The following is an 18599-nucleotide window of genomic DNA, read 5'->3' on the forward strand; positions in this document are numbered from 1 at the left end:
ATTTCTTAAAATTGTCTAAAAGTATCTACGTTTTAAAAGACTGCCAACAAAAAAAAAAAATAGGTCATGTCCAATTTTTGTCTGTTCTCATAGATCCATCAATAGACTTAAAAGGGGTTTTCCAGCCCCAATTGCATGTTTAAAACTTAAGACTCATTCCAAGGATAGGTCTTCAGTACTTAAAAGGGGCTCTATCACTGGATATTTGCTATTTTAGATAAACATATGCCTGAATAGCCTTTAAAAAGGCTATTCAGGTTATGCTAATTGTTTGTTAAACATCCCCCCCCCCCAGGTTTTAATGAATTACCTTTTAAACGTATATGTAAATGAGCCCTCCGTGCACTGTGAGCATTCCCGGGCACCCCTCGCGTCATGCTCTGTTCATGCTCTCCTCTGTGGTTCTTCTATATAAGTCCCTCCTTCTCCTTTCAATTCACAGCCTCTAACTCAGTGGTTCTCAACCTTTCTAATGCCGTGACCCCACAATAAAGTTCCTCATGTTGCGGTGACCCCATTCAGTTTGGAACATGCGTACATAACAGCGTGCGTTCCAGCTGAATAGCGCTGCTGCAGACAGTAGCGCGGCTTCTCATTGGCTAAAGCCATCAGAAATACGTATTTTCTGATGGCTTTAGGCATACCTCCCAACTTTTGGAGATTAGAAAGAGGGACAAAATATGCAGCGCCCGCACTTTTATGTTAACTCCGCCCATTCTCATTCACTTTTCATGTGCTCCCACACAGTATAATCCTCCTACAGTCACCTGTACATTATATGTCCCCCCGCCATCTCTCCCCCAGTTTCATATAACCCCGCCATCTCTCCCCCAGTTTCATGTCCCCCATCTCTGCCTCCAGTGTCAAGCCGTACCCCCTTCATCTGCCCACAGTTTCATGTCCCCCCCATCCATCTCTGCCCTCAGTGTCATGCCGTACCCCCTTCATCTGCCCACAGTTTCATGTCCCCATCTGTTCCCCAGTTTCATGTTCCCCCATCTCTGCCCAGAGCCATGCGATCCCCCTTCATTATGTTCCACCTTAATGTTTAAAACAAAAAAAAAACAAAAAAACACTCACCTTCCAACGCTCCCCCGCCGCCCGCTCAGTCTCGCTCACTCATATTGTTGTAGCTGCGATGTGACGTCATACACATACAGAAGCCGCAGCACAGCTTTAATCGCCTGTGTTTTCAACTCATTGGCGTCCTCCGGGCGCCAATCAGTTGAAACCGGGACATACCTCCCACCGATCGGGACGGTTGGGAGGTATGTGGCGACCCCTGTGTTTTGGTCGTTTGACTCCCGCCGGGGTCGCGACCCATAGGTTGAGAACCGCTGCTCTAACTGTTTCTTCCCTGCTAGTAGCACAAGACCTGTGATGATGTCACTACTGCTCTGTGATTGGCTTGTCCCTGTGATGACGTCACTACAAGGTCCTTCGTCGTCTTCTACACAGTGATGTATGCAGAGCAGGGGCTGCAGCTCCCTGTGTCTATCAGAGATCTCCATGTGCAAAGTAGATCTATGATATGATAGACACAGGGAGCTGCAGCCCCTGCTCTGCATACATCACTGTGTAGAAGACGACGAAGGACCTTGTAGTGACGTCATCACAGGGACAAGCCAATCACAGAGCAGTAGTGACATCATCACAGATCCTGTGCCACTAGCAGGGCAGAGACAGAGGCTGTGAATCGAAAAGAGAAGGAGGAACTTATATAGAAGAACCACAGAGGAGGGCGTGAACACCCACGGTGCACGGAGGGCTCATTTACATATACGTTTAAAAGGTAATTTAACAAACAAAGGTCTTTTAACAAACAATTAGCAGGACTTTAGCCTTTTTAAAGGCTATTCAGGCTTGTTTATCTAAAATAGAGAAAATCCAGTGATAGAGCCCTTTTAATCTGTGAAGTTCTGACACTAAGACCCCATGCATATCAGTCATTCCAGATGACGGACTCTTCTGGTGGGGCCAGGGAGCAGCAGCAGGAGATTCTGTTGAAGTTAGGGTCTGTTCACACGGTGTTAATGAAGAGGAAATTCCTTTTCATTTTCCGCTGTGGGCATTTTTGCGCGGGCTAGCATGACGGGATGCCGATGCAGTGTATCAGCATTCAGTCGCGGCATCCCGCTCCTGATTAGGCCCAGATGAATGGACCTAATCAGAAGGGAGTCTCGAACCGCGGACAGAATCCACGGTATTATTGAACAGAACGCTTCTTTTTTCTGTGTCCTGGTGTAATCGCTGCTTCCCATTGAAAACAATGGGAGGTAGATTTGGGAGAAATCTGCTCCAAATCCGGGGCAAATTCCTCCGCGTGAACTGACCCTAATAGGAGTGACGCTGCAGTTCCCCGGCACCACTATACAGTGGACGGGGCAGCAACTCTGTAACAATTACTTGAATAGGAGCAAACTGCTTCCAGCTCTGTAGATAGGTCATCACTCAGTAACAAACGTGTATTTGGGGCCAGAAAGGATCTTTAAAAATCTGAGTGGGATCAGTGAAGAACAGATGCCCTCCGGATGAAGGCAATGTCTTATTTTTTTCACAGCTGTTGTGTTTGTGTGCTTGAGGACTAAAGGTGGTATTACACAAAAGCTTTTTTTTTTTTTTTTTGTTACACAAAAGATAAAAACTACTACATCACAACAATGCATTTTATAAAAGAAAAAAAAAAGAAGAAAACTTGATAGTCTTTAGTAGTTGACACCTTTTTAATGGCTAACTAATAATGATGACAGATTACAACGTTTCGGAACTCTTGGCTACAACAATGCATTTTGTAAAACACAACACATTTGCAATTCTGATGATACAAGTACAAGTTTATGACAGTGTTTCACACCTACTTCACAAGTCTATACAGGACTGAATCGGTCCATTGATTTCTGCCATGCAACATAATCTATACTACAGATTGTGAGGTCATTGCCTTTCTGAACAGTAATATCAGTTTAGACACAATAAAACTTTCACACCACTTATCTGTAAACTAAAAACTTATGTTAGACATCCCCATACCGATAACTGTTGGCCACACGTAATTCTCCCCCACCAATCATATAGGCATACCTCCCAACCGTCCCGGATTCTGCGGGACATTCCCAGATTCGGGGTCAGGTCCTGCGGTCTCAGTCGGTGGGAGGTATGTTCTGGTTTCAACTCCTCTGCGTCAGGAGGGTGCAGAGGAGTTGAATACACAAGCGAGTGAAGTAGGAGCGGTCACAGCTCAGCTCCTACTTCACTGCTGTGCTCTGGCTCCTGGAGATATAGGCATGATATGATGACGTCACTCACATCGCGCCTACAACTCAGTGAGTGAGACTGCAGACAGAACTTTGTAATTGTCCTTCTTTATGAAATATGTGTATTCTATAGTATAGTTATAGGTCCATGTTAGATTAGAAATTATGTGTCTAGTTACAGTTTAACTGTCATGTTCATTGTTGTAGAGGAGTTTGCTTCGGTTTGTCAGTAGGTATGTGTTAAGGCTGGGTTTATATCTGAATTTGAGCCTCCATTTGAGGAAACTGCCAAAAGTCTCTCGGTTTTGAAACTGAGGACACCCAGCAGACCCCATTATAGTCAAGGTGATCCGTTGGTCTATTTTAGTAACCACTGTTGTACCTTCTAGCCCTTCATCATTTGGGTCCTTCAATGGACTTAAACAACAGAAAGCCTAGCGCTAGTGTGAACCAATCATAAGATAGGAAACATGCTATGTGCAGTAACTAGAATCCACAACTCCTGTCCTATAGACTTTCATTCCCTTTAAGTTCCACTTCTGGAAACCTGCACATGTAAATAAGTTAAGAGATGCAGTTGCAATTCAGATTAGTGAAGCAAGGGTCCCAACCCGTTTCCAGAGATGAAAATAAGAGCTTCACACGAACCGAGAGCATGAGATCCAGGCCTTTATATGATTGAATATATACTGTACAGTAAAGATGCCCATGTTCTCCGTATTTACCATCTTTATCTCTTTACAGGCTCGCTAGGACCACCCTCCACTGACCCCCGGGCCCGCTATAATATCCTTCAGGTTCACTGTTTTTCATGTGTTTTTTGTTTTCTGTGTTTTTACAGAATCTTCATGGTTATATTTTTATTTTTTTATCTATTTTTTTCATTTTTTCATGTTTATTTAATTTTTATTATTTTTTACTTATTTACATTGTTTATTTTGGGTTTTCAAGTGTTCGATCTACACAATTTTATCCCCTTTTTTCTTTTCTTCCAATTTTTTCTATTTATTTTTATTTTTTATTTTTTCTATTACTTTGTTTTCTTGTTTTTATTTTTGTTTTCGTTTCTGATTGTAACTCATTTTTGCAATTTCCAAATAGTCCATTCCTTGGTTCCATCCCATTGTAGTTTACTTTTGTAATCCTTTCCCTCCTTCTGATTGGCTTACACTGACACCTGAGAGCCTCCAGCAAGTCTATGGCTGCCTGGTATACAAGGACGCATCACTACTGTCCTCCATGCGCTATACGCGCATGCGCCTCTTTTTTCTATATGACACGAATGGACGTTCGCGCATGCGTACTACACGAGTCGGCCGGCCCCTAGACGCGAGCAACTATCGCGCGAAAATTTTTTTTTGCTTCGCGGGCTTTCCGACAGGACGCGGACCAATACCTGTGGTCCAGCGTCCCTTTAACCAGTTAAGGACCAGGCCCAGAAGTACATTAAGGACCGGGCCTCTTTTTTCAAAACTGACATGTGTCACTTTAAATGGCAATAACTTTGAGACGCTTTAACTTACACAAGTGATTTTGAAATTGTTTTTTCGTAACACATTATACTTCATGTTAGTGGTAAACACTAATCAATATTTTTGTATTTATTTATAAAAAAACTAGCAAATTTGATGGAAATTTGGAAAAAATTGCAATTTTCAAAATGTGAAATTCTCTGCTTTTCAGGCAGATAGTCATACCATCCAAATACATGAATAAATATTATCTCCCATATCTCTGCTTTATATCGGCATCATCTTTTGATCGTCTTTTAATTCATTTTGGATGTTACAAGGCTTACAAGTGTAACAGCAATTTTCCAGATTTACAAGAAAATTCCTCAAACTAATTTTTTAGGGACCACTTCAGTTCTGAAAGGAATTATAAAGGCCTATATAATAGAAACCCCCATAAATCACCCCATTTTCAAAACTACACCCCTCAAATTATTCAAAACAGCATTTGGGATGTTTGTTAACCCTTTAAGCATTTCATAAGAATAAAAATAATATGGAGGTCAAATTTAGACATTTCATTTTTTTTCACTAATACATTCATTTAGACCTAAAATTAACACATTCACAAAGGGTTAAAGGAGAAAATGCATCTCACATTTTGTTATGCAATTTCTCCCGTGCACAGAAATACCCCACATGTGGGTGTAAACTGATTTTTGGGCACACGGCAGTGCACGAAAGGGAAGGAGTGACACTGGGTGTTTGAACAGCATATTTTGCTGGAATAATTTTCAGGCACCATGTCACATTTGCAGAGCCCTTAGCGTACCAAAACAATGGAAACCCCCCAAAAGTGACCCCATTTTAGAATCTACACCCCTCACGGAATTCATCAAGGGGTATAGTGAGCATTTAGACCGTACAGTTGTTTCACAGATTTTACTAACATTGGAATGTGTAAAAGAAAAATTACTAAAATGTCACTTTATCCCCAAAGTTTTCATTTTCACAAGGGGTTAAAGGAGTAAAAGCCCCCCAAAGTTTGTTAAACAATTTATCCTGAACACGGCAATACCCCATATGTGGCCATATTCTGCTGTATGGGAACATGGCGGGGCTCAGAATGGAAGGAGCGCTATTTTGCTTTTGGATGGCAGATTTTGCTGGAATAATTTTTAGGTGCCATGTCGCATTAGCAGAGCCCCTAGAGTACCAATACAGTGGAAACCCCCTAAAAGTGACCCCATTTTGGAAACTACACCCCCCACAAAACATATCAAAGGGTAGAGTGAGCATTTTGACCCTACAGCTGTTTCACAGATTTTATTAACATTGGGACATGAAAATGAAAATTTACTTTTTTTCCAACAAACTGTCAATTTAGCCCCAAATTTTTCATTTTCACAAGAGGATAAAGGAAAAAAAGCTCCCTAAAGTTCGTTACACAATTTCTCCTGAACACAGAAATGCCCCATATGTGGTAATAATCTACTGTATGGGAACATGGCGGGGCTCAGAATGGAAAGAGCGCTATTTGGCTTTTGAAGGGCAGATTCTGCTGGAATATTTTTCAGGTGCCATGTCGCATTTGCAGAGCCCCTAGTGTACCAATAAAGTGGAAACCCCCTAAAAGTGACCCCATTTTGGAAACTACACCCCTCATAGAATTTATCTAGGGGTTTGGTGAGCATTTTGGCCTCACAGCTGATTCACAGATTTTATTAACAATGGGACGTAAAAATGAAAAATTACTTTTTTTTCCAATTAATCGTCCATTTAGCGCCATATTTTTAATTTTGCAAGTAGCTGAAGAATTAAAAGCCCCCCAGAGTTTGTTACACAATTTCTTCTTAACACGGCAATACCCCATATGTGGCCATAATCTGCTGTATGGGTATACAGTGGGGCTCAGAATGGAAAGAGCGTTATTTGGCTTTTAGAAAGCAGATGTGGCTGGAATAGTTCTCAGGTGCCATGTCGCATTAGCTGAGCCCCTAAAGTATCAATACAATGGAAACCCCCCATTGTGACCCCATTTTAGAAACTACACAGGTGACAGTAAACTGGAATTCACCAAGAAGTGACCCCATTTTGTAGGGACAATTTTAGGGCCTCTGCAAATGTGATGTGGTGTCCAAAAACAAAGAATATAAATCTGCACTCCAAAAGCACATATTGCTCCTTCACATCTGCGCCCTGCTGGGTACCCAAATAGCGGTGTATGCCCACATGTATGACACTGGTGTACCCCGGATAACGGACTTAATGCCATATGTGGGTATAAATGGCTGTTTGGGCACAACCGGGGACAGAAGGGAAGGAGCGCTATTTTGGTTTTTGGAGCACAGTTTGGTTTTAGGACACCATGCCACTTTTGCAAAGCCCCTGAATTGCCAATAAAGTGGAATCCGCAGACATGTCACCCCATTTTGGACACTAGCCCACTCATGGGATTTATCAAGTGGTGTAGCGAGCATTTTTAACCCCTGAGTGTTGCATTTATTTAGTTTCCAGAAATGAAATCACAGCTGATAATGAGAAGTTAAAAATGAAAAATTTCCAGAGATTCGCCATTTTAGTGCCCGATATGTTGTGCCCAACTTATGTCAGCAGAGACACTCCAAAAACTGGTAAGCGGGTATCCCGGGCACAACAGCTTTTAGAGCGTTCATCTCTGATACAAGGCGGGCACAACATATTACGCACTGAAATGACGTATTCCTGGAAAAATGGTCATTTTCACCTCTCACAATCAGCTTCGTATTCATTTATGGATAATAAGTTATAGCAACACTTGGGGGTTAAAAATGCTCTCTGTACCCCTGGATAAATCCTTCAGGGGTGTAGTTTCCAAAATAAGGTCTCATATCAGGGGATTCCACTTTACTGGCGTTTCAGATCTACAAAAGTGTCATGGCATCCAAAAACCAAACCGTCTGTGCTCCAAAAACCCAATAACCCTTCTTCCCTTTTGCGTCCAGCTGTGCCCTAATATCAGTTTATACTCACATATGACATTACGTCCGATATAACGGGTACACCAGTGTCATACATGTGTCATAAACTGCAGTTTGGGCGCACAGCAGGGCGCAGAAGCGAAGGAGCGCGATGCGGCTTTTGGAGTACAGATTTTGATGTTTGGTATCTGGATGCCATGTCATGTTTGTAGAGCCTGTAAGGTACCAGAAAAGTGGATTCCCCAAAGGAGTGACCCCATTTTGAAAACTGCACCCCTCAAAGAATTTATCAGGGGGTGTAGTGAGTATTAGTATCCGGACGTGACTGCACAGCGGATGGCGAAGAGGGAATATATAAGCAGTGCGGAGAACATTGCAGACACCAAATTCCCTACTATGTCCCAGTAGCTCCTATGATTGGGGGAGTCACTCTGGGGGTCACTTTGGGGTCACTTCTGGTGTCTGTTCCCTCATAAGCTGTAAATCTGGGGTGTCCACTGATATTCGCTCGCACAGCTTATATATTCCCTATCTGCCGCAGCCAGTTGTGTTCTAATAATTTGGCGATTTTTGGGGGGTTTTGCCTTGACATTGCTAGATGCTATATTTTCTTTATTTTTCTGGTGACATGGCCATATAAGGGCTTGTTGTTTGCAGGATGAGATGCATTTTGTAATGGCACCATCTTTGGGTGCCTACAACTTACTGATTACATTTTATTAACTCTTTCTTGCTGGATTAAAAAAAAAAAAAAAATCAATCCTGCATTGAGTTTTACATTTTAAATTTTTCGCCATGCAGCGTACAGCATAAGTAACATGTGTCCTTTATTCTGCGGGTCGGTACGGTTACGGCGATACCTCATTTGTTATTTTTTTATGCGATACTAAGTCTGCAGAACAAAAACACATTTGGGGACATAAATCAGTGATTTTTGCATCGCCATCTTCTGAGAGGTGTAACATTTTTATTTTTCGGTTGACAGTGTTGGTTGAGGGCTTATTTTTTGCGGGAAAATGTGCGCTTTTTATTGGCACTGTTGTGGGGTGAATATGACTTTTTGATCACTTTTTATAGCATATTTTGTAGGATGAGATGGCAAAAAATCATTATTTCCGGCGAGTTTTTTCCGTTTTTTTTTTCCGACGTTCACCGTGTACATTAAATATGATTTCAGTTTTATTGTACAGGTTGTTACGGACGCGGCGGTACCAAATATGCATTGCTTTTTTTAATTTTTAGTGCTTTTTTTATATAATTCATTTTGTATAGAAAAAAGGGATTTTTGGACTTTAGAACTTTATTACTTTTTTCATACACTTTATTTATTTTTTTTAACTTTTTTTTAACTTTTTCATGTGTCCCTTTAGGACACTTGAATCAGTTGATGCTTTGATGAAAGCATCAGCTGATTCTACACAGTAGCAGACAGGACACGAGCAGGACATGAGCCTGCTCGTGTCCTGTAAGCTGCAGAGGAAGTGAGACACATCGCTCACTTCCTCCACCGCCTGGCAGGATCACCAGGTATGTGGGGGCTCCGGTAGTCTGGGGTCACTGGCCAGACCCCAGACTACCTTCTACTGACATCGGCACCCCCCGATCTCGCCGCGGGGGGTGCCGATCTGGTTAACTTGTCGGCGGATCCCTTTCGATCGCGCCGCGATGTTTGACGGCGCGATCGAAAGGGTTAACACGTCCAGTCGGACTCAGTTCCGACTGGACGTTATGGAGGAAGGGGTTAGGTGTTAGTAACACCTAACCCCTGTCCCCCCCGCACCCCTCCCCCCGCCAGAAAGGTACCTAAAGGCCGGACGTATTTCGGCAATAGTCCGGTCTTTAGGTACCAGCACATGAGGCCGTAAATTTACGTACGGCGGTCCTCATGTGGTTAAATAGCGCTGCAAGACTCCAGCATGGCAGCGCTTATCCATGTGCTGATTAGGCTGTTTACCTGGTGCCATTTTTGTATCTCGACCGGATGGTCAAAGCGGGCCTTGATAGGCTCTTGGTGGAGGTAAGGACCCCTAGACAACGAGCTACATGACTAGTAATACATTGGACACTGGTTGCTCATACACATTGCCTATTCATTTTATTTTAGACTACTTCTGTTCTGCTGACAAACAGGCACTTACGTGCAGCATTTCATTTTTGGCATTCCTTACAGGTGATTATATTTTGTTTATCATTTTAAACTTTTTTTTTTTTTTGGGCATAGCTTACTGTTCACTGTCTTTTTTCCTTGACCTTCATTACGTCTAGATACCTACTAGTTATGGGAACAACTTGTTAGCCGCTACCCTGCCATTTCCTACATATGGCCTTTCCTTTGTAAATATGTATATTCGTGTGAAGCTCTTACCTGCACATGTAAACACACCCTCAATGGAATTGAAATTGCTGAATGATTATTAGCGCTGTTTTTCAGGCACACGTCATTCCACTATCAGCAGCAGCACAACCCTGCTGATGTGCTTCTTACAATTTTTCTTGTTTATTGGCTGATTAGAAGCACATTTGGGCTGGGTTCACACAATGCTTTTATTTTTGCATTTTGAAATGCAGGAATAATGCATCTGAAGAAAAGTATGTAAAAAGCATGTGGTTTCATTGTTAGGCTAAGGCCCCACTGGGTGGAAACGTAGCAAAAAAACGCAGCGTTAAAAAAAAACAAAACAAAACAAAAAAACCCACAGAAAACGCGTCTTCTGTCACAGAAAAAAAAACAACGTGCATGTACATGGGTTTTTCAGTTTTGTGCTACGGAAATTCATATGAGTTTTCTGTTGAGTTTTTCATCACGTTTTTGCTCGAGTTTCTCTTGTGCAATAAAGGTAGTGAAAGGCAATGTTGAAAATCCTAAGGAATTATGGTCCTCTGCTATTTAGGCCGGGGCCCCACAGGCCAGAAAAGCCACAATTTGGCCGCGGCAGAAACGCCACAGGAAAAATCGCGGTGTTTTACAGTACTTGCAAAGTGGATGGAATTCATGCGAATCCCATGCCCACTTTGTGGGGGAAAAAAAATAAATAAATCAAATCGCAGCATGGACACGCTGTGATTTCCATAACCGTTGCAGTTTTGAAAATCGCAGCATGTCAATTATATCTACAGAAACGCTGCCGGCTTTCCTATAGATATTATTGTAACAGAAAGTCCGCGGAGGAAAACTATGTGAACTTTATGCTCAAAGCGCTGCGGGAAGAACCACAATGTGTTCACGCTGCGGTTGTTCCCACAGCACTTTAGCACGGCAGTTCTGGCCTGTGGGGCCTTAGCCTCAACCAAGCAAAACAGTGAGTTTTTGTCTGCGGATTTTGATGCTGTTCCGCGCCGTTTATGCGATTTTCACTCTTCAAAGAAATCTATGGAGGGAAAAACTCAGAGTTTCCGCAACTATAATTGACATGCTGCGTTTTTCAAAAACGCAAACGATTTTGAAAAACGCAGCTTTTTTTTTCCCGTGGTGTGGGGCTAGGACTAGACAAAATTGCATTCACTGGTACTGTAAAATACAGCGGGTTTTTTTCCACTGCATTTCCGCAATGCCCAAAGCGCTGCATTTCTGCCTAGTGGGGCCTTAGCCTTAAAGTGTTTGTTTTTTTTTAAACCACAAAACATACATGCCTTGATATTACATTTCAATAATATTTACGTAATAAAAACAGTACTGAGGGAACCCAGCCTAAAATGAGCCAGTTATCAAAAAAGAGCTTTCTTAAGAATGGTAGTTCCCAATTTGTGTGTGTAATAGGGTCTTTAGAAGCTAATTTTAGAAAGTGGGTAGAAAAGTAGTTTGGCCTACTGAATCTGCACTACTGGTAAAATGCATAATTTCCTATTAATATGGATGAATCAGTATGTCGTGGAATTGTAGTCGTTCAACTGACACCCACCTGATGCTACACAGTAAAACAGCAATGTCCCGTCACTCATCTCAATATTAAGGGACTCTTCATTTGCAGTATAGCTGAATGCTATCTATTGTTCTAGGTTATCCCTTGCAGAACAGGGAGAGGCTGACTAATGATGACTGTTCTGTCCACACAGGCACTGCCTTATTCTCTCTTTTTTTTTCAGATTACATTTAAGTTTGTTGCCTTTGTCTTTAATCAGAAAGTGTAATTATTTGTAAGGCTATGTTCATATCTACCCTGGGCTCACCATTGTTCGGGTCCACACGTCCTAGAAGGGGAGGGGTCTGATGAGACAGGGACCAAGAATATGGTATATCTGGAGGAGGTCTTGGCTGTGGACCACAGGCCCTTAACAGTCAAGGCACCAAAGACAAGAGAATTCACCTGCCAAAAGAGGGGAAGAAGGATTTACCCTGAGAGACCTTTGGGAAGGAGAGAGAAACAGGAGGTTGAGCTGGACGGAAACTTGTCCCAGTCAGCCAGAAATGCCAATTGCAAATGCTCAAGTGGTAAAAGAGCAAAAAGGATGGCCTCAAAAAACAAGACCATCAAACCCGGGACTCATAGGCTGAAGCGAAGAGAGCAGAGTGTTCTTGGACTCCAGGAGGAAAAATTTGCCCTGGTGCAATCAAGGATCATGCCCAGAAATTCCATGCACTGAGGAGGCACGAGACAAGACTTTTCCTCGCTGATGAGTCAGCCAAATAAGCAAAGGGGGTCCAAGGCGATTTGCAAGCTGGTCAGAATGTCCATCCTGGAGAGAGCTTGCACCAGGAGGTCGTCCAAGTACATAATTATGACAACCCCTCTAGAATGGATGATGGCCAGAAGGGATAACCTGGGAAAAACCCACAGAAGTTGATGACTGGAAGTCGACGATCCCTAGGGACGCCACCACCAACCGCAGAAGCTTCATGCGCAACATGCGAATATGGAAAAGCCTTTTGAGCCTCATCAGGTCCAGGATGGGACAAAGAGCTGTACTCTTGGGAACGGTGAACAGGAAGGAATGAAAAGCCCCAGAAAAGTTCTGAAAAGAGGATGGGGGCATGGGGGGGGGGGGGACATGAATCTGGGGGAAGAGATGGGGGGACATGAAACTGGGGGCAGAGATGGAGGGGACATGAATCTGGGGGCAGAGATGGAGGGGGGACATGAAACTGGGGGCAGAGATGGAAGGGGGACATGAAACTGGGGGCAGAGATGGAAGGGGGACATGAAACTGGGGGCAGATGAAGGGTGTATATGAAACTGGGGGCAGATGAAGGGTGTATATGAAACTGGGGGAGAGAGAGGGGGGACATAATTTACGGGTGACTGTAGGAAGATTATACTGTATGGGGGCACATGGAAAATGAATGAGAATGGGCGGAGTCAACATAAAAGTTGGTTTAGCTAAATTTGCCGCGGCGCGCTATACATTTTGTCCCTCTTTCGGTTCTTCAAACGTTGGGAGGTATGTGACCGTAGTGGATTTATGGTCTGCAAATATTGATCCACAAATCATACAAAAACATGTTTGCATTGCATCAATAATTCATCCGCAATTATGAATCCTGTATAATTCAATACACTGGTCTGTGCCACAAATATGCAACTAAAAATAGGACAAACTTCATAATTTGCAGTCCTTGAATATGGGACGGGCGTACGGCCGCAAATATTGTCCATGCCATAGAAATGAATGGGACCATATTTGGATCCGTAATTGCGGATAAAAACTACAGTCATGCGCATGAGGCCTAAGGGCGGTATCTTTATGATATTTTGATGCCAAAACCAGGTATGGGTCATAAAAGGAGAAATTATTAAGAGCAGATTCTACTTCTCTTTTTGAATCTACTTCTGCTTTTGGTTTAAATAGTGCATCAAAATATTAGAACTGAACCTGATGAAAATCTATAGCTGTGAATATCTCTCAAAAATGTAACCGAAAACTTTATGAAAATTCTGTAGTAGAAATGCTACTTAAAAAAAAAAAACATGTAAAATATAGGTCTGTCAGCAAGACCTTTATCTGCCCCAAGTTCAACAACTCTGACTAGCCATGCTAATACATGACTAAACATAGAAGATTGATGTAGAAAAAGACCACATAGTCCATCTAGTCTGTCCTTATATTATTTATAGCTTATCTTATCTTAAAATAGATGTGTTTATTCCAGGTATGCTTAAATTCACTTATTGTAGGTTTCCAAACTACACCCACTGGAAGTTTGTTCCAAGCCTCAACTACTCTTTAAAGAGGACCTTTCATCAGATTGGGCACAGGCAGTTCTATATACTGCTGGAAAGCCGACTGAATTCAGCGCACTATTGGCTTCCCCGATCTGTGCCCCGGGTAAAACGCTATCGGTACCGTAGCGCTTTACAGTCAGAAGGGCGTTTCTGACAGTAGGAACGCCCCCCCTCCCTCTGCTCATAGGAGGGAGGGGAGGGGACGTTCCTCCCCGCTCACACAGTACAGCGCGATAGGTGCTGCTGTGGAGAAGGACGTACCTGACTGACTGTCAGAAACGCCCTTCTGACACTAAAGCGCTACGGTAACAGTACCGATAGCGCTTTACCTGGGGCATAGATCGGGAAAGCCAATAGTGCGCTGAATTCAGCGCACGGTCGGCTTTCCAGCAGTATATGGAACTGCCTGTGCCCAATCTGATGAAAGGTCCTCTTTAAGGGAGTGTTCACACTACCGTCATTGTCCGACAGGTAGTGTCCGCTCCTAGTGTCCGTTCAAAATCTGGCACGGACATTAGGAGCGGACACTAGCTGTGTCCGTGACACTTTTCATTCATTTAAATGGCGATCGGGTGCGTTCTTTTGCACTCCGTGCCTGTCCTTAAAGAGGACCTTTCACCATTCTGCCCACAGGCAGTTCTATATACTGCCGGAAAGCTGACAGTGCTCTGAATTCAGCGCACTGTCGGCTTTCCCGATCTGTGCCCGGTGTGAAGAGCTTACGGTCCCGGTACCGTAGCTCTTCTATGGTCAGAAGGGCGTTTCTGACAGTTAGCCAGAGATGTCCTTCTGCCTCGCGGCGCCAATCGCGCTGTGCTGTGGAGCGGGGAGGAACTCCCCCCTCCCTCCCTGATAATGCTCGTCTATGGACGAGTACTGCGAGCAGAGCAGAGGGACACAGTGACACAAAAGTGCTGCAGTCTCTTCAGTGGAAGGTATCTGAAACCAGTCACTGAGTGATACCCAAATGTCTATTGAAAGCCCCCGCTGATAAAAGCCAAGGAGGCCACATAAATGGATGATTACACAAGGAACACATACGGTGTTAAAGCAGTGGTTTAGCCAGGGCAAAATCACCGGTGGCTTACCTATAATAGCAGCACCATACATGAGATTTAAAAAGGACCTTTCATGTCCTCAGGCACACGCGGTATTATACACAGCTGACAGTGTGCTAAATTCAGTGCACTATCGGCTTTCACGTTCTGTGCCCCCGGTGAAGAGCTATCAGTGCCGTTACCTTAGCTCTTCAGTGTCAGAAGGGCGTTTCTGACAGTCTGTGAGGAACACCCCTCCTGAAAGTAGAGTCCATGGTGCTGTACTGTCAGAGGTGGCGTTCCTTACCTCCCAGGCATGATGCTGAACGCTGGGGAACGCCTCCCCCCTCCTGACAGTACTCATGTGCCTGAGGACATGAAATGTCCTCTTTAAAACAAATCTGACGCAAGGTTCATGCTGGCCCTGGCTCTTCATTGTTCAGGTCCTCTGACGGACCCGATCGACAGGGAGGCAGTACTCCAACAATTTTTGGTAGACTTTGCAACAGATTTGAACCAAGCCTTTAATTTATGCAAATAAAATCCACAGCACAGGGTGACTTGTTCTGTGGGTTTTACGAGCAGATGTCAACATTTGTGGAAAGCTGTGAGGATCTGCAGAAAAAAACTGCAAGACAACCGCAGCAAAAAAACAAAACACACCTAATTTTAGGTTGTTCTTGCCACAGCTACAAGCAGGGAAATTACTCAGTGTGTATGTCCCTCTGTGTGACCATGGATTTGCAGCAGATACAGAAAGTTCTAAACACCTCTTTACAGAAGAATACAACAGATTTGGAAGTTGCAGACATTTCTTCAAAAGATCTGTGCATTCAAAGCAATTGGGTACACTATGTGGTTGTGCCGCTCTGGAAAATAGAGGCTTCCATATGGACATGGTTTCTTCAGTTAATCCCATGACTCAAAGCCAGAGGTGCTCTCACTTTGAGCCATTGGACCAAGAGGAAACCCCTGTCCGTATGGGAGATCTCTATTAGCCAGAGTGCCACAACCATGTACCATGACACTGTTGTCAATTGCACAACAATGCATCACAAGGTCACCCATTGCTTAAAATTGCAAGCTTCGGAATATGAACAGAAACTTTGGTTTTCACTTTCAGCGTTATACAATGACTTTTAGACACCATGAAGAATTTACACACCTTGTCAGGACAGAATACCACTGCTAGAAGTAGAAGTGTGCAAGAAGCCACACGCTGTGACAACCGTCTGCTGACTGTCAACTACTAGTATAGTTCTTACATATAGATTTCAACAGGTCGCAATAAAGCGCAAATTCCTCAATCCACTTTACTACATTACACTATAAAAATAAGGTAAAGTATAAATTACATTGCAAACTTTCATGACCAGGAGGGCAGAGAAACATTGGGAACAGAACCACCCGAGCTGGTTTGACTAGTTATGATCCATCCTGATAAACATTCCACCGAAACTCACCCTGCAGGCACTGAAGGGTCACAGCAGAGCTGCATTGGAGCTGGGTCTACAATGGCTGGCAGACATACTGGAGTCAATGCATGAGGCCTTGCTGGTTATAAGGTGGGGGGCAGCGTAGGCTAGATTCAGTGCAGGAGCTCCTACATCTACAGATTTGTGAGTGGCTTTTGTTTGACTATTCTGTTTGCATAAGGAGGGAGTGTTTTTGAAGTGGAGCGGTCAACTTTGCTGCCCTCAGGAAGTGTACATAAGGGGAGGATGGCACTATTTACTACACTGCCCAACATCATGGGGGCCCAAGGGTCAACGCCTCATTCCTCAAGGGTCAAATGAGACAGAAACTAGGAAACCTAATTAATATTTTGTCATCAAAACATACAATTTTGGATTAAACATTTTCAAACCCTGGGGAAACAGATGGGAACTGAGAGATTAAACCCAGAATCTGCAGTGTATGAGCAGTCGACCCCCAGGTCTAGAAAGGGTCTGGGGGTTCGAATAACTGTGAGATAAAAGCAGTGATCAGGACATTTCTGAATATCCCTAATCCTACTGAAGAACATGGCACCCAGACCGACAGGGCTGATAACAGAGAACACTAGATTGCACATGACTATACTGCAAATACAGAGAAGACAGGCTGAACTTCTGGCTGACGCACAATGGTAAAGATTTGGGGTGACCTTTACAAATCCACTGCTGCCCCTTCCCGAAAATTCCCACCCCTACAATACAAAGATATTCTCTCAAAGTGGATCTGTTGCTGGGAAAGTTGGGTTGCCGCTCTGCTTTCCCGCACTCACAAATGCTATATCTGCCTACACTTGTGCAGCTGCATTGTAGTCATTGCAACTTGTCCATGTATTTCTCAGAGATTTATGGTTTATTCACATGCACAGATTTCATTTCATCCTGTGATCCATCTAAATCAGAAAGTTGCTATTTCTCTTTATATTTATTTAAATCCACTTCTGGTTTTGGCTTCAAAAACGGAGTAAAAGCTGCACATGTGAATATACCCTTACTGGCTGATTGGATTTTCCTGACTAATCGTCTTACCTGAGTGACTGTCCAGATTTATGATATCAAGAAAGCTTCATAGAAATGGAAAGCCTGATGGATGTGGAGAACTCCTCCCTGCCACAGGTATCTCTAACCCTGGAAGGACGGGATAGGGGAAAGGGAGCTCCCAGCCCTGGAGTGCGGCAGTCTGGGGACTGTGACAGGCAGAGGGGGTCTCCGGGTAACTGGGGGTCTGTGTACCTGGTGAGAGTCCTCGGCTCCGCAGGTGCTCCCTCTCTACAGGTGTCTCCAGCTACTGAGCATTTCCTGGTATCGCCTGAGACTCTCAGCCAGGTTAACCCTGTCCGTGCCACTATGGACGTGCACATTCGCTTTTAACCCTTTCATCGCGAAAGCGCTTTCCGCACTACATGCTGCACAAGTCTAATGAATGGCATCAGCAAGTTTTATTCAAATGTCCTACTCTCCTCGCAGTCTCCCCCTTAGCGGTCAATGCTTAAGGCTAACTACTACTACCTTACACAAGTACAACAATTATGTCCGCCGCAGTCAGTACTATAGAGGAGTAAACACATCGTTATGGTTTTCATGAGTCTACTAAAAGACTCGCTCACTATTTCATAAGAAACTTTTTTTCTTTGCCAATAACAAAGATGGCGGGCACCGTCTCACAAACTCCGCCCTATTGGAAAGGGGAACCCTCCTGACTAGTGACGTAAAGCTCCGTACAACGTAATGACGTAAGAGGTAAGACCTCCGGCGAAGCTGTCAAGAGAACGGCATAGAGGATAGAGAAGGATGGAGGAGCCCGAGGAGGAAGAGGGCTACGGTGAGAGTCCGGAGCGGGCGGCCGGGGGGTCCATGACGGAGCTGGGTGAAGGTGAGTGTCTATTCTGGCCTGGAGGACGTGCATGGCGGCAGCAGACGTGGTGGGATAATGGTGCCAGGACTGTGCGTCAGGTGGAAGTTGGGAATACCGGAGACAGGGTTATAGGATACGGCAGCTGAATAGAGAGCGAGGCCCAGAGGGGTGCAGTAGCTGAATGATAGGGAGGTGTGCTGGGGTTAGCTTGTGTCCTGTCCAGCTACAGTCTACCTGTATATTAGCCATCTTTATAGCAGCTTATTGCTATCTATCTATTGCCATTCTCTCTATCAGTGCCTTCTGTCTAGGCAGGTTTCTCTATTCTATCACATCTCTGGTGTAACCACTTTATATCCTCTTTCTATATCTGTTGTAACTGGCTGTTACT

General features: G+C 43.9%; 2 protein-coding genes across 9 annotated transcripts in view; one reads left to right on the forward strand and one right to left on the reverse strand.

The window, feature by feature from the left end:
* Positions 1 to 17457, reverse strand: part of TJP3 (tight junction protein 3) — a 54707-nt gene extending 37250 nt beyond the window's left edge. Inside the window, exon 1 of one of the 2 annotated variants that reach the window (XM_075282047.1) lies at positions 17383 to 17457. The gene's annotated coding sequence lies outside the window, so the exon portion shown is untranslated. Of the gene's footprint in view, positions 1 to 16323; positions 16422 to 17382 lie in introns of those variants that run through there. The other variant, XM_075282054.1, reaches the window with a different exon arrangement.
* A 602-nt stretch (positions 17458 to 18059) lies between these two features.
* The window catches only part of PIP5K1C (phosphatidylinositol-4-phosphate 5-kinase type 1 gamma), an 85122-nt gene continuing 84582 nt past the window's right edge, over positions 18060 to 18599 (forward strand). For 6 of the 7 annotated variants that reach the window (XM_075282065.1, XM_075282082.1, XM_075282101.1 and 3 more), the window contains exon 1: positions 18061 to 18226. In XM_075282065.1, coding sequence (XP_075138166.1) covers positions 18145 to 18226 — 82 coding nt within the window. In that variant the 5' untranslated portion in view covers positions 18061 to 18144. Of the gene's footprint in view, positions 18227 to 18599 lie in introns of all 7 variants that reach the window. The other variant, XM_075282074.1, reaches the window with a different exon arrangement.

Source organism: Leptodactylus fuscus, chromosome 1, assembly GCF_031893055.1.
Source record: "Leptodactylus fuscus isolate aLepFus1 chromosome 1, aLepFus1.hap2, whole genome shotgun sequence".
Taxonomy (NCBI): domain Eukaryota; kingdom Metazoa; phylum Chordata; class Amphibia; order Anura; family Leptodactylidae; genus Leptodactylus; species Leptodactylus fuscus.